Here is a 16,194-nt window from a genome sequence, read left to right as displayed (position 1 = left end):
CCTCAGCACTACTCCGTCTGGCCCCCTGTGAGTTTGCTTTTGTCTAGTCCTGCAAAACTCACATGTGTTAAGGAACACCAATATGGCTGCCTGCACGTGGAATTCCCTGTCCAAATGAGTCATGAATTCATACTCAATATCATTTTTCCCTGATGTTTTCCAGGATAATTTAAAATTTTTTTATGTTTAAAGACATGCAAAATTAGAGAAAATGAGCCTCCATGTGCATTCTTTTGTTTCTTTCTTTTTTTTTTTTTTTGAGATGGAGTCTTGCTCTGTCACCAGGCTGGAGTGCAGTGGCGCAATCTTGGCTCACTGCAACCTCCGCCTCCTGGGTTCAAGCAATTCCTCTGCCTCAGCCTCCCGAGTAGCTGGGACTACAGGCGCGTGCCACCACGCCCAGCTAATTTTTTATTTTTTTTTGTATTTTAGTAGAGACGGGGTTTCACCACATTGGCCAGGATGGTCTTGATCTCCTGACCTCATGATCTGCCCACCTCAGCCTCCCAAAGTGCTGGGATTACAGGTGTGAGCCACCATGCCCGGCTGTTTCTTTACTTCTCTAATAAACTTGCTTTCTCTTAAAAAAAAATGAGGCTTGGCAGGGCACAGTGGCTCACGCCTGTAATACCAGCACTTTAGGAGGCTGAGACAGGCGGATCATGAGGTCAAGAGATCAAGACCATCCTGGCCAACATGGTGAAACTCTGTCTCTATTAAAAATACAAAAATTAGCTGGGTGTGGTGGCACATGCCTGTAATCCCAGCTACTCGGGTGGCTGAGGCAGGACAATTGCTTGAACCCGGGAGGCAGACATTGCAGTGAGCTGAGATTGCACCACTGCACTCCAGCCTGGTGACAGAGTGAGACTCTGTCTCACCAAAAAAAAAAAAAAAAAGCCTCCATATACATTGGCCAGCTTTAACAATTATCACATGGTTAGTCCTTTTAATTCATTCCCCCATGGTCTCGAACTCATGACCTCAAGTGATCCGCCTGCCTCAGCCTCCCAAAGTGCTGGGAGCCACCGTGAGCCACTGTGCCTGGCCCCCAAATCTCCATTTTATAGACTAGGAAACAGGCTCAGAAAAGTCACTTTTCCAATATCACACAACTGATACGTGGGAGCATCAGGAGTGAAACTTGGCCCCCTTTCTCCAAAGCCTGTGCTCTACTGCCTCTCAGTTAGACGGGGAAGAAAGAGATGGGAAATGGAAACAGGATCACCAGGACAGAGGGAAGAACCGGGAAACCTGCACACATTCCAAGAGCCACACCTGTGTCGATGCTTTGGCGGGGCTCCATCCAGCCTCTTGGTCAACGGGTCTTTGTCTACTTATGAAACCATTAAGTGGTTATGCTGGGGCTTGAAGAAAATCCATCTATTTCCAAACCCATTCTCCTTTCCAGGGCTGAGGTGCTCCTCAAGCAAAGGGGCTTAGAGCTGCTGTAAAACATTAATGTCAAAAGAGACCTTAAGGACAATCTGGTTAAACTCTTGTTCTTGTTTTCAGTTGAAGAAACCAGTGCCTGAAGAAGTCGGATCCAAGGTACACTAGTTAGCTAATTAGTATCAAAGCTGAGAGCACAAGCCAGATTCTCCAATCCTGTGTGTTTGCTGTGTCTCAAGAGATTTTTTATTTTTATTTATTTATTTGCGGTAGGGCCTCACTCTGTTGCCCAGGCTGGAGTGCAGTGGTGTGATCATAGCTCACTGCAGCCTCCAACTCCTGAACTCAAGTGATCCTCCCACCTCAGCCTCCCAAGTAGGCACATGCTACCATACCTGGCTAGTTTTTAAAACAATTATTTGTAGGGGTTTTACCATGTTTCCCAGGCTGGTAGAGAACTCCTGGGCTCAAGCAATCCTGCTGCCTCAGCCTCCCGAGTAGCTGGGACCACAAAAGAAAAATAATTCCCATGCATGCCACCATGCTGGACTATTATTATTATTATTATTATTTTGTGAGACTGAGTCTTGCTTTGTCGCCAGGCTGGAGTGCAGTGGTGCCACCTCGGCTCACTGCAACCTCCAACTCCCTGGTTGAAGCAATTCTCCTGCCTCAGCCTCCCAAGTTGCTGGGATTGCAGGCACACGCAACCACACCTAGCTTTTTGTATTTTTAGTAGAGATGGGGTTTCACCATGTTAGGTAGGATGGTCTCGATCTCCTGACCTCAGGATCTGCCCACCTCCGCCTCCCAAAGTGCTGGGATTACAGGCGTGAGCCACCGCACCCGCACTGCACCTATTTTTTGAAAAAATGTTTCATAGGGGTTTCGCCATGTTGCCCAGGCTAGTCGAGAATTCCTGTGCTCAAGCAATCCTCCTGCCTCAGCCTCCCAAGTAGCTGGGATCAGATGCACACCACCATGCCTGGGAGATTATTGGCTTGACAAAAGAAAAATAATTCCAGTGCCCTTTGCAGCGGAAATCCAGGAGAGGAAAAGATTCCAGCATTTAGTGTTGTCTCTGGCACCTTCCTTCCATTTCCAGTAAGGTGTTCATGGTTCTCTCTAAAAAGGTGCATTTCTGGATCTTCCTCGCTCATTCTCATCACCACCTATTTTGGCTGCCATCAGCTGGCCAGTAGAGGGTAACCAAACCTTTACTTCCCTTAGAGCAGGCTGGGCAAGCCTCTGGCCCATGACAACTCTGAACATGTCCTTTTTCTTCCGGGAAGCGGAGGACATGTGCAGCATGTTGGAAAGCTGCAAAGACATTTGCTAAAGAAATTGAAAGGAAAAGAGAATGAAAGTGGAATGGTGGAGTTAAACTTAATAAAAAAAATTATTCAGTGCTACTTTTTTTTTTTTTTTGAGATAGAGTCTCGCGCTATCACCCAGGCTGGAGTGCAGTGGCGCGATCTCAGCTCACTGCAAGCACCACCTCCTGGGTTCACGCCATTCTCCTGCCTCAGCCTCCTGAGCAGCTGGGACTACAGGCACCCGCCACCACGCCTGGCTAATTTTTTTTTTTTTTTGTATTTTTTTTTTAGTAGAGACGGGGTTTCACCGTGTTAGCCAGGATGGTCTCGATCTCCTGACCTCGTGATCTGCCCGCCTCAGCCTCCCAAAGTGCTGGGATTACAGGCGTGAGCCACCATGCCCGGCTCAGTGCTACTTGTTAAAGCATGGTAAGGAAGATTTTATTCAGGACCATCCTAATAAATACAGGAGCCACTGCAGTGGGGTCTTGCAGTGAGGTCTTGCAGTGAGGGGAGAGAGATTGGGCTCAGCTCTCAACACAGCATGGGCAAGTGGCAATTTATAGCCAAGGAGCAGGATGGGGGTCAGTGGATGGAAAATGATCAAGAGGAAACATCAGAGGGAAGGGGTATTCTTGCTGAAGACAGGCCAGGCTGATCAGACATCGCCTGGGGGATGATGGAGGACAAGGAACCTGATCAGATAAATATCAAGAGTAATTAGATATGGGCTGGGAGCGGTGGCTCACGCTTGTCATCCCAGCACTCTGGGAGGCTGAGGCAGGTGGATCACTTGAAGTCAGGAGTTTGAGATCAGCCTGGCCAACATGGCGAAACCTTGTCTCTAAAAAAAATACAAAAATTAGCTGGGTGTGGTGGTGTGCACCTGTAGTTCCAGCTACTCAGGAGGCTGAGTCAGGAGAATCACTTGAACCCAGGAGGTGAGGTTGCAGTGAGCTGAGATCATGCCCTCCAGTTTGGGCAACAGAGAGAGATTGTCTCAAAAAAAAAAAAAAAACAAAAAAACAAGAAAGAAAAGAAAAAGAAAAAAGAGTAATTAGATATGGAGGGTGGCAGGCTTTTTTGCTAAACTAACTTAGCAGGGTTCTTGCTAAAACTGGATTTTAGGCCCTTGCATGGTGGCTCATGATTATAATCCCAGCACTTCGGGAAGTTGAGGTGGGAGGATTGCTTGAGGCCCAGGAATTTGAGACCAGCCTGGGCAACATAGCAAGACCCTGTCCCTGCAAAAAATTTTTAAAAAATCTAGGCATAGTGGTGCATGCCTGTAGTCCCAGCTGAGGCTGAGATAGGAGGATTGCTTGAGTCCAGGAGGTTGAGGCTGCAGTGAGCCATGATCATGCCACTGCGCTCCAGCCTGAGCAACAGAAAAAGACCTTGTCTTACAAAAATAAAGAAAAATAAAATCCAGTTCTGGGTCGGGCACAGTGGCTCACGCCTGTAATCCCAGCACTTTGGGAGGCCAAGGTGGGAGGACTGCTTGAGGACAGGAGTTCGACACCAGCCTAGGCAACATAGGAGGACCCCCCATCTCTATAAAAGAAAAAATAATAATTATTAAAAAAAAAATAGGGCTGGGTGTGGTGGCTCACACCTGTGAGGCCAAGGCAGGCAGATCACTTGAGCCCAAGAGTTCAAGACCAGCTTGGGAAATAGCCAGACTGTCTCTACAAAAAATATCCAAAAAAGGCCGGGTGCAGTGGCTCACGCCTGTAATCCCAGCACTTTGGGAGGCCAAGGCGGGCGGATCACGAGGTCAGGAGATCGAGACCATCCTGGCTAACACTATGAAACCCCGTCTCTACTAAAAAATACAAAAAAAGTTAGCCAGGCGCAGTGGTGGGCACCTGGAGTCCCAGCTACTCCGGAGGCTGAGGCAGGAGAATGGCGGGAACCTGGGAGGCGGAGCTTGCAGTGAGCCGAGATCGCGCCACTGCACTGCAGCCTGGGAGACAGAGTGAGACTCTGTCTCAAAAAAAAAAAAAAAAACCCCAAAAAATTACCTGGGTGTGGTGGTGTGTGTGTGTGTATGTATATATACACATATACATACATATACATGTATGTATACACATACATACATGTATATATACATACATGTATATGCATGTATATACACATACATGTACGTATATATGTATACACATGTACATGTATGTAGATATACATGTATGTATATCTACATACATATGTGTATATACATATACATATATGCACATATACATGTGTATCTATACATATATACATACACGTGTATATATAATAAAAATACATATGAGACCTATGACCATCCTAGCAAATTATCAAACCTGAGACTGAGGAGAGGATTGTGGAAGCCCTTGATTTATAGCCGGTCCAAAGCACAGGTGAAAACCCGGCAAGTAAGACTGGCGTCTGAAATGGGAGCAGTCTTGAGGGACTGAGCCCACAATCTGTGGAGTCTGCACCAGTTACAGGTAGTGTCAGAATTGAATTGAATTGTAGGGCACCAGTTAGTGTCCAGAGAATTGGTAGGTGTATGAAAAAAATCACACATTGTGTCAGAAGTGTGAGTAAAAACAGTTCACAGATGTGTTTGGATGCCTCCAGGACACAACCTCACATCCTCCCAGTTCACCTTTTTTTTTTTTTTTGAGAAAAAGTCTCACTGTGTTGCCCAAGCTGGAGTGGAGTGCACTGCAACCTCCCCATCCTGGGTTCAAGTGATTCTCCTGCCTCAGCCTCCCGAGTAGCTGGGACTCCAGGCGCCCGCCACCACGCCTGGCTAATTTTTGTATTTTTAGTAGAGAGGGGGTTCCACCATGTTGGCCAGGCTGGTCTCAAACTCTTGACCTCAGGTGATCTGCCTGCCTTGGCCTCCCAAAGTGCAGGGATTACAGGCATAAGCCACCACGGCTGGCCATGTCTATCAGTCTTAAAGAGTCTGTTGTTATCAGTAGTTCCATATGGGGAGGGTATAATGAGGCATGTCTGGCTCCCCCTTCCCATCATGGCCTGAACTAGTTTTTCAGGTTAACTTTGAATGCCCTTGGCTGAGAGGAGAGGTCCATTCAGGTGACTGGGAAGACTTTGAAATTTAATTTTGGTTTACAAAGTAAACAGATAGTTTTGCGTGAGAATTTTGTTTGTGGGTCGCAGCTCCAGTCTTTTACCTTTGAAATACTTTTATTCTTCGCCCCCAATGTGTATTTATGCAACCAAGGATGACAAAAACAAAAAACAAAAAACAAACCAGCACAAGCACTGCCACCTAGAGATGATAATTTATTGTTTTACCATGACTCAGAAGAGAAACAACATAAAGAGAATATTACAAATCCCCACAATTTCCTTCCCCAACCTCGCTACTCTTAACATTTCTTCATCAGACGCCACTGGCTTCCTAAAATGGACCACTGACTATGTATGTGTACACATTTCATTATGCTGCCTTTTCTCTTATGATGAAAACTTTAGCCCTCATTCGAGGTTTCCAATGGTTACTTTTAGTGGAGGAGTTCCCTAGCTTTTAAGAAACCACTTTTCCTCTAAGATTACATTATTTATTGAAAGAAGTCTTTCTAGAAATGTTAACGAGGATTTTAAATGAACACATTCAATTAAAAAAAATCACGTATTGAACATCTACCAAGCATCTGGACTCTTCGGAACCTAGTAAAATGAAAAAATCCAGTTTTAACAACAGTAACTTCATTCTGCGGGTATACAGAGACAAGCACATTTCTTCTTTTGGTCTAACTTATTCTAAACGAAGAAGCTGGGAACTGACAAAACAGGACAGGTTGTTTTTAATCCAGTCTACAAATAAACAAGACAATGCCTGAGTTAGCTCTCTATATAGATTTAGGCTTATGCTGACCTCGTTGTAAAATCTGTATTTAACTAAAAGTTAATAAAAATATGTATGTTCATTTTAAAATAATTACTGATTTTGCTTGGCTATCCCACCCCTTACCCCCAAACTCATATATTTTTAGGACAAGATTTTCCTGCATAACCACAACCTGTCTCCTCCCACCCCACCCCCCTCATAGACGTTTTCAAATAAGAACCCCTGCGATCAGCAGAAGCATCTCTAATCTAACATGCTTTGTCCTCGCTAGGGCAGGCTAAAAGCTTTAAAAAGCAGCCGGATGCTCTTCTCTGGTTGAGGTGAGGGGAAGGCGCTCGGGTACCAACCCCAGCACACCCCAACAGCCTTTCCTCGGCCCCTCCTCAGGCCTCCTAATTACTCTTTCTCAGCCTGGAGTGCGGGGCTGTTACGGTCCTCTTCCCCCTTCTCCTTCCATACCGCACTTAACCTTGCTGGAAGACTTGATGATGGTGATTTAGGGCAACTGTGGCTGCTTGGACCCTTCCCCGGACCAAAGGAACTTAAAACCCAAACCTGACACTGGAATGAAATCCAAGTTTCTAAATATCAACTTTCAATCACTCACAGATCTCACTCTATCTTAAAATACTCAGCCTCACTCCTTAATGAGTGCTCACTGAAGGGAGAAAATTCCATTTTAAAAACGTATTCACTTTACTGATTAGTGTGCAATTTGAATTAAGTCATGATTCTTTAGTAAATGGAGGTGAGAATCTCAGATTCAGATCGTCAGAGACCATGATTTAGAAGTCTACCAAACACCCAGTTTCCTTCCACTGTTTTAGGGTAACAGGAAAACATGAGATTGGGGTGGTGTCCGCTATTAAATGGAACCACACATCATGAAATTCAGTTCTCATGTTAAGACATTCTGGATTCTGGGATGTCAAAAGTATTTCCCAAACTTTTGTTTGACCTGCAGAGTTGGAGATGGCTTACCTCCCTATAACTTCAAGTTTGTTTCACAAAGCTTTGAAAAGTAAAACAGATGATTTCATTTTCAGATAATAAAAAATCTGAATAGCAAAATAATTGCTTTTAAATGTACAGTAGTGTGTCCATTCTAAAAAAAAACCCTAAATCTATGTTAGAAAAACATTTCAAACAATAATGCCTTTTATTAAATTCTCCAGTAGTTGAAATAAAAATCTACCCTAATTTCTACGAAATGATCTATTTATATCACTGACTTTTCTTTTTCTCTGATTCTATATTTCATTTAACAATCTGCAGACTTTAACCCGATTTCCCAGATGGGAAACCCCCAGCCCCCTCATATCTCTGAGAAGTTGCTCAGAGTAGGACACAGAGAAATATGGCCCCCACCCCGGGAAGTACTGCTGTGACTGTTTGAGTGTATTTCAGGACTGTTACTCCAACTCATACACAAAGTCTTCCATGAGGATGGTAGGATGAACCTGGTTGGCTGGCTTTGGATAAGTAGATCAGCATGACTACCTGGAATAAAAGTGACTGACTCTAGGATAAAAATTAAAAAAAGATTCTTTCACAGCAACGAGTCTTCGCAAAACCTCTCTCCTAATAATCACAAACCAGGGAAAGAAAAGTGGGAGCAAGGAACACAGGAACATAGCCAAAGGGAATATTGCAAAATGCTTCTCAAGCTTCATCAGACAGACTTCCTGCAATGCCACGACTGGATGCATCTGCACACAATTCCGGGAAATGCTCACTTTGCTGTTCTCCTATCCCCAATTTTCTTTCTTTTTTTTTTTCTTTTGAGACAGAGAGTCTCACTCTGTCACCCAGGCTGGAGTGCAGTGGTGCAATCTCGGGTCACTGCAACCTCTGCCTCCCAGATTCAGGTGATTCTCCTGTTTCAGCCTCCTGAGTAGCTGGGACTACAGGCACCCACCACCACGCCCAGCTAATTTTTGTGTTTTTAGTAGAGACCTTTCACCACGTTGGCCAGGCTGGTCTCAAACTCCTGACCTCAAGTGATCCGCCTGCCTCCGCCTCCCAAAGTGCTGAGATTACAGGAGTGAGCCACCGTGCCTGGCCAGTCCTATCCCCAACTTTTTTTTTTTGACATGGAGTCTCACTCTGTTGCCCAGGCTGGAGTGCAGTGGCGCCATCTTGGCTCACTGCAACCTCCGCCTCCCATGTTCAAGCAATTCTCCTGCCTCAGCCTCCCGAGTAGCTGGGACTACAGGCACCCGCCACCATGCCCAGCTAATTTTTTGTATTTTTAGTAGAGATGGGATTTCACCATGTTAGCCAGGATGGTCTCTATCTCCTGACCTTGTGATCCACCCGCCTTGGTCTCCCAAAGTGCTGAGCCACCGTGCCCAGCCTTATGCCCAATTTTCTAAGCATAAGGATTTAAGAGTTAGTGGGAAAACATGACTTACGGTTTAAGAGAACCTGGTCAGCTGAAGCAGTCCCACTTGGCCTTTCCAGTACACTTCCTACTCTCGCTTCATGGAGAAGACCCTCTACTGGAGAATCCATGCCCTTTGCACACAGTGGTCACCTGACAGCTCAGAGGTCAACTTCTTGGTTTTGAGGAAAAATTCAAAAGGCTGCACGTTTTTTTTTTTTTTTTGAGACGGAGTCTCGCTCTGTCGCCCAGGCTGGAGTGCAGTGGCGCAATCTCGGCTCACTGCAAGCTCCGCCTCCCGGGTTCACGTCATTCTCCTGCCTCAGCCTCTCCGAGTAGCTGGGACTACAGGCACCCGCCACCTCGCCTGGCTAATTTTTGGATTTTTAGTAGAGACGGGGCTTCACAGTGGTCTCGATCTCCTGACCTCGTGATCCGCCCACCTCGGCCTCCCAAAGTGCTGGGATTACAGGCGTGAGCCACCACGCCCGGCCAAGGCTGCACATGTTTAAAGGAGTTGTTCCATTTCAGTGCCCTATTAGCCTGTCTTTCCTCAGAAATTTACCAATATCTTGATGTGATAAGCACCAAACTATGAAGCTTTTCCCTTCATCTCCCCGCTGCTCCGTTCTGTGAACCGACTTTTTGTCTACAACCACACTGATTTCTTCACTGTTTGCTCCGAAACTTCACCTTTTTTGAGTGATGTGTTCTGTCAAATAGGCTAAAATAAAATACAGAATCTGCTTACAGGTAATACAAGGAACAATAACAAGGGACTGAGGGTACAAAACACACACGGACATTATGGTCATATAAAATATAAAGAAGTACCTAACATTAACAATTTTTGTAAGAAGTGGCACATTTTGCTACTTTTTAAAAGCATTTCCCCACTTTTTTTTTCATCTGTAGATCCTCTGAAGTTAAGATTGAACTCCCCCCCCCTTTTTTTTTTTTTTTACGGAGTCTCGCTCTGTCATCCAGGCTGGAGCACAGTGGCATGATCTTGGCTCACTGCAACCTCCGCCTCCCAGGTTCAAGCGATTCTCCTGCCTCAGCCTCCCAAGTAGCTGGGACTATAGGCGCGTACCACTGCGCCCAGCTAATTTTTTTTTTTATTTTTAATAGAGACAGGGTTTCACCATGTTGGCCAGGCTGGTCTTGAACTATTGACCTTGTGATCCGCCCGCCTCGGCCTCCCAAAGTGCTGGGATTACAAGGCGTGAGCCACCGTGCCCGGCCAAGATTGAGCTCCCTCTTGCAATTTCTCAAATTCATCACATGATTGGAACATACCAACAGAATTCATTTTCTGTCTGAAGCAATGAGTGCTATACATGAAAGTTTTCCTCACATATAATATTCATCAAGTTTATTTACAGTATAAGCTTTCTGGTGCTAAGGGCTGAGATGTGATTAAAGGCTTTGCCGTATTCATCACATTCAGGAGGCTCCTTTCTGGAATAAATTCTCTGATGTCTATGTGAACTGTCCCACGTATCACACGTCAATCTCTCTACACATATTTAGCAGTTTCACTTTTATGCCTTTAATATTAAGTGCTTTACATATCAAGATGTCTCATAGATCGATAATCTCAGGTTTTAGCCTTGCCTGCCGGGCTGGAGTAGAAACAAATACCCCACAACCTGAAGATTTTACTTCTCTTCCTGGCACGCGTAGGGTATATATTGAAAAACTCTTCAAAAATTTCCATTAGGACAACTAGCATGCTAATGGTTGACTGTAGAATGTTTCAACTGTTAACAGACTTCAGTGGGCCAAGAACTTTTTAATGACTATCTTGAATGCCAATTAGATGTTGCAAGCGTTTTTGACCATGACCCAATTACACTTTGCACTGAGCATCTGATAAACAAATGCACTGCAAGTGGTTTTAATAAACAGTTGTAGCCTGTTTTCTTCAGAAAACACATCTTCAAATAGCTGCTTCAAGGAGAGCATGTGGCTGAAGATCCGAAGCAACCCTAGTGGCAGCTATCCAAGAAAGTCAAGAAGATGTCCCCATGAAACGGAATTAAATGTGAGGGCACAGGTCACATTTAACCTTCATTTAAAAACAAAACTCAAAAGTGATGGCTGAATTATATCAGCATGTAGTTGTGGCTGAAAGAAAAAAAACAAAGGCCAATGTAAACATGACCAAAGTCCTTTCCCTCTTAAAAAATAAGTGCTTGGGTCGTTGCCTGGAGTTCCACACCTCACTTTCTTACTTTCAGTTTCTTTTTTTCTTTTTTTTTTTGAGATGTAGTTTTGCTCGTCACTCAGGCTGGAGTGCAGTGGCGCAATCTTGGCTCACTGCAACCTCTGCCTCCTGGGTTCAAGTGATTCTCCTGCCTCAGCCTCCCAAGTAGCTGGGATTACAGGCGCCCACCATCATGCCTGACTAATTTTTATATTTTTAGTAGAGACGGGATTTTACCACGTTGGCCAGGCTGGTTTCAAAACTCCTGACCTCAGGTGATCCGCTCACCTTGGCCTCCCAAAGTGCTGGGATTACAGGCGTGAGCCACCGCGCCTGGTCTCAGTTGCTTTCTAGAGGGCAAAAATCCTTGCTCAAAAGCACAGGAGTTTTCTACAAAACCATTGCTGTGGCTTATTCTTTGAAGAAAATCCTTAAAACATTTTCTGCCTCCACTCTAGTTACTTAGATATACTCTTCTGGAGTCATGGGTTTTTCTTCCATTGCATGGGTAGAAATATCCTAGTGACTGGCTGACTTGCAACACGTTTTCCCAAGTAATGCTGACGAAACTGCTTAGAAGCTATAGGGAAGTTGTGGTTGGTTTAAGTCATAAAGCCAAGGAGAGGCCAAAGAATGACCACTGTGCAGAGTTTTAGCTCCCATTTTGTTGGTTCCATATAAAACCATTTGGTCTCATGGACTTTAGCTGCTGATCAGTGAATGATTGATGAGTAATAGTTTTAGTATACGTTTCTCCAGGGAAAGTCTCAAACTATATATGGGGTTCTCTTGTTATGGGGAGGTCACACTAATAGTCTTGAGGTTTGTTCTATGTTTCTCTTTCCGCAGGGCTGTCCTAGCCTTGGGTAGGACCCTTGTCCTACTTGAGTGGCAATGACTACTTACACAGCTCACAATCTCCTGTGTGTGAAACAGTCTCCTGCCATCAGCTTCTAGGTAGCCAGTTGCACCCCACACACAGACGATGGGACCAGTGAAAGTTTCATAACCTCACCTCAGTCTTTAGTGATAAGAAACAGAAAACTCACTGTGCAGTATGACGATGACACAGCCAGCCACATCTCAGTACACTGCTGAGTTTCTCAGAGCAACAAAATACATTTAGTAATTGCCAGTGAACAACTAATGCTTTTGCAAAGTTACTGGAACAGCGTGGGAAAAAACACTCCCTACCACATTCCTTTTACTGAAAAGCAACAAAAATCACATCTTCTGAACTCCAGTATCTAAGTTACAAATGATTCAGAAAATCCCCAAATCACCATACTGTTCAGCAGCTAACTGAAAAGAATTCTAAGAGCTTCGCCACAGAAAGATGTCAAAAAAAAAAAGACCTTCATCAGTGTTCATATTTTTCTTCAAGATGACGATGATAAAGTCATTTCTGACATTCCATGGTATTTACTCACTGTTTAGAAAGTCTATGCAGGTGGCTGACTAGTGCCTTTCATTTATATTTGGAACAAAAATAGCATCAGACCCTAGAGGTTGAGCATGCCTTGTGGCTACGAAGGTCCTCTTTAGAAGCTGGGCCAGGCTACCATATTTCAGGGACTCATGATTCACAGGCCTTTATCACACATGTAGAAGTCCTGTAGAAGTCAGCCTGAATGAGTGCCTCTTAGGTGTTCAGTATTTACTATGTCCAGCACTGTGCTGGCAGGGATAGAAATATATCCCTTGACAACCGAATCTTTTTTGGGGGTGGGGGGGCGATTAAAAACTTCATACATGAAACAATGAAGGATTAAAAAGACAGTATACAATCAAGTGCTAACTTGTGGAGAAATGCATTTAGGAGTGCGATAGTGCTTTAGGGATTTCAAGAAGGGAGAGATGTATTTTGAGTTGTTGTTGCCATTTCAGTAGAACTGATCTCAGAGATGAGGATAGAACCATCTACATTTGTTGCAGTCCTTTGGAACTGTAGACTGGTGCACATACCCTCTTTTGGGAAGAGATAGAAATCTTTGGTTTGATACTGATTAGCACAGTCCTAGATTTCTACAGCTTTGGTAGGCTACCAGTGATCATATATATAACTTATTGTATATATAACTAGCTTGAGCAGCATGTCCCAATGTCGTTTTTGTTTTCACTGTCCCTCTTTTTTGAGAAATAAGCAGGATGTTGGCCAAAGTAGGGCTTGTTTGCAGCAAGTAGCATTCGAACCTCTGTAATACGTTCGTGGAGCCAATCTTGATCTTTTAACTATTATGTTGTGGTTGCAGAGAGTCCAAGAGTGCCTTAAAGGTATCCTCACTGAAAAGCTTGACATTTCACTATGCATGTGCTTTTATCTTCTGTGGAAATCTCACGTGGATTATCCATAAAATAAGCTTTTCCCTGCAGGGGCTGTGTGGAAGGATTAAATGCCCAACTACTACATAAAGGCAGAACACTGCTGATATGACTAGAAGGATCCTTAAATGTGATTTTTGTTTTTTAATCCGTTGAGGCTGTATTTCTTTTTCCCTCCAGGGGCACACATCTCTGAAATAATTTTAGAAACAAAAGGTGGAAATGGCTTGATGGCAAATTCTTCCTTTACACACAACTTTTCAGGAACGCGCCAAATCCATCAAGGGAGGCTGGGCTATACTCAGAGGCTCTCTCTCTGGCATGGATTCTGTGATGCAGAGTGAGGGTGGAGCTGCGGGTGAAGGCCTTGCCACACTTAGTGCACTTGTAGGGCTTTTCTCGAGTGTGAATTCTCCGATGCAAAATCAGGTATGAGTTTCGGTTGAAAGCTTTTCCACATTCACTACATTCATAGGGTTTCTCCCCCGTGTGAATTCTCTGATGCTTGGTGAGGTCTGAGCTCTGGCTGAAGGCCTTCCCGCACTCGTTACATTCATAAGGTTTCTCTCCAGAGTGGATGCGCTGATGGAGGATGAGATTGGAACTGTGGCTGAAGGCCTTGCCACACTCGTTACATTCATGAGGTTTCTCTCCTGTGTGGATCCTCTGATGCAGGACAAGGTTGGAGTTAAGACTGAAGGCTTTCCCACACTCACTACATTCATAGGGCTTTTCTCCAGTGTGGATTATTTTATGGCGGATAAGGCTTGAACTTCTCGTGAAGCATTTACCACATTCATCACATCTGTGAGACTTTGTTCCCGTGGGAACTTCTTCAGGGGTGGTGAAGTTGGAGCTCAGACTGAAGCTTCTTCCCAATCCTTTCCCCTTCTCCCTTGGACCTCTCTCTCCTGTGGTGGTTTTTTTGTCCTTTCCTGTAGCTGGCCCTGAATCTCTCTTCTCTTTCCCGGTTTTCTCCTCAGGGTTTTTCTGCTGTCTTTCTCCTGTTTTGCCCTCCTGGTCACGTTTCTCTCCAAACTCTTTCTGGAATCTTCCTGCTGTCTCCCCGCATGATGCTGAATCTTCCGTGGTTTCAGCCTTTGAGGTTGACTCCTCGTTCTCATTCCTGTTTTCACCACCTGACACAATAAATAGAAAATTCAAATCGCACCTTTTTCTTTTGAATATACAGGTGGATCAAGCGACAGTTTCCCGGGAAGCTTCTATACGGCTGCAAAATGACTTTGCGATATTTTTATTTTTATTTCCTTTGAGACAGAGTCTCGCTCTGTTGCCCAGGCTGGAGTGCAGTGACGTGATCTTGGTTCACTGCAACCTCTGCTTCCCAGGTTCAAGCAATTCTCGTGCCTCAGCCTCCCAAGTAGCTGAGACTACAGGTGCATGCTACCACGCCTCGGTAACTTTTGTATTTTTTTAGTAGACACGGAGTTTCACCATGTTGGCCAGGCTGCTCTCAAACTCCTGACCTCAGGTGATCCACCTGCCCTGGCCTCCCAAAGTGATGGGATTACAGGCGTGAGCCACTGCACCCAGCCTGACTTCACAATATTAATTGGAGATAAAATAGGAGAAAAACAAGGGGAAAAACTGGGACAACAGGAAGATCTGTTGTCCTAGCTTTGGAACAACAAAAATTTGGAAAATGAGAGCGCAGGCAAAGAGTAGAGAGTAAGGGGAAATGACAACAGAGGGAGCATGGGGAGAGGACGGGAAGAAACAGACACAAGGGGAATGAGCAGAGGGAAGAGAACAAATCACAGCAGGAGGGTAGGGATGAGAAGCAGGAGCCTTCAGAGGTCACAGGTCTATTACTGGATCACCTGATAATTAATTGGAAGGTTTATGTATACATTTAAAATATCATGTTCCATTTCTAACAAGTACTCATAAGTTCAAAAAAAGAACAGATCTTTCATAGAAAATGATTAGTGGTATTAGCAGAAAGAAAGGAATAGTAAATATTTCTCCAATTCTGTGAGTTTTCTATCAACAAGCTGATGATTAATAGGCAAACAAGAAACTTTGTTTTGTTTTTGTTTTTGAGACAGAGTCTTGTTCTGTCACCCAGGCTGGAGTACAGCTCACTGCAGCCTCGATCTCCTGGGCTCAAGTGATCCTCCTGCCTCAGCCTCCCAAGTAGCTGGGACTACAGAGGCCTGCACCACCCCGCCTGGCTAATTTTTAAAAATTTTTGTAGAGACAGTGGTCTTGCTATATTGCCCATGCTGGTCCTGAACTCCTGGCTTCAAGCGATCCTCCTGCCACAGCCTCCTCGAGTGTTGGGATTACAGGTGTGAGCCATTGTGCCTGGCCAAGGAACTTGTTTTGAACCTGGCAGCCTACAGGAACCTGCAGACACAGGAAATTGTTTCTCTCCACCAGGGAGAGGAGCACAGAGCTGACAGTGCTCAAGTAACAGAGGAGTAGGTGAAAAAAGTGGTTATGACATTAGTAAGAATAATTAAACCCTTCACTGACTGAGACAGAATAACTGAGAACGAAAAAGAAACAGAAAACTGCTGGAGACCAGGTGCAGTGGCTCACTCCTGTTAAATCCCAGAACTCCAGGAAGCGGAGACAGGTGGATCGTTTTAGCCCAAGGGTTTGAGACCAGCCTAGGCAACACGGCGAAACCTCTCCTCTACAAAAAATGCAAAAATTAGCTGGGCATGGTGATGCATGCCTGTAGTCCCAGCTA

General features: G+C 44.7%; 1 protein-coding gene across 3 annotated transcripts in view; it reads right to left on the bottom strand.

Moving 5' to 3' along the window:
* Positions 1–5,013: 5,013 nt before the first annotated feature.
* The window catches only part of ZKSCAN1 (zinc finger with KRAB and SCAN domains 1), a 29,245-nt gene continuing 18,064 nt past the window's right edge, over positions 5,014–16,194 (bottom strand). The window contains exons 6-7 of one of the 3 annotated variants that reach the window (XR_009214621.1): positions 11,616–14,614; positions 5,015–9,668 (exon numbers count right to left, since the gene is read on the bottom strand). Coding sequence is in view for 2 of the 3 variants with exons in the window: in XM_032756014.2 (XP_032611905.1) it covers positions 13,722–14,614 (893 nt within the window). In the remaining variant the exon portion in view is untranslated. Of the gene's footprint in view, positions 14,615–16,194 lie in introns of all 3 variants that reach the window. The other 2 variants (XM_032756014.2, XM_058443208.1) reach the window with 2 other exon arrangements.

Source organism: Hylobates moloch, unplaced genomic scaffold, assembly GCF_009828535.3.
Source record: "Hylobates moloch isolate HMO894 unplaced genomic scaffold, HMol_V3 SCAFFOLD_1, whole genome shotgun sequence".
NCBI classification, from domain to species: domain Eukaryota; kingdom Metazoa; phylum Chordata; class Mammalia; order Primates; family Hylobatidae; genus Hylobates; species Hylobates moloch.
Note: the sequence above shows the minus strand (reverse complement) of the source record. Positions and strands in the feature narration are given on the sequence as shown.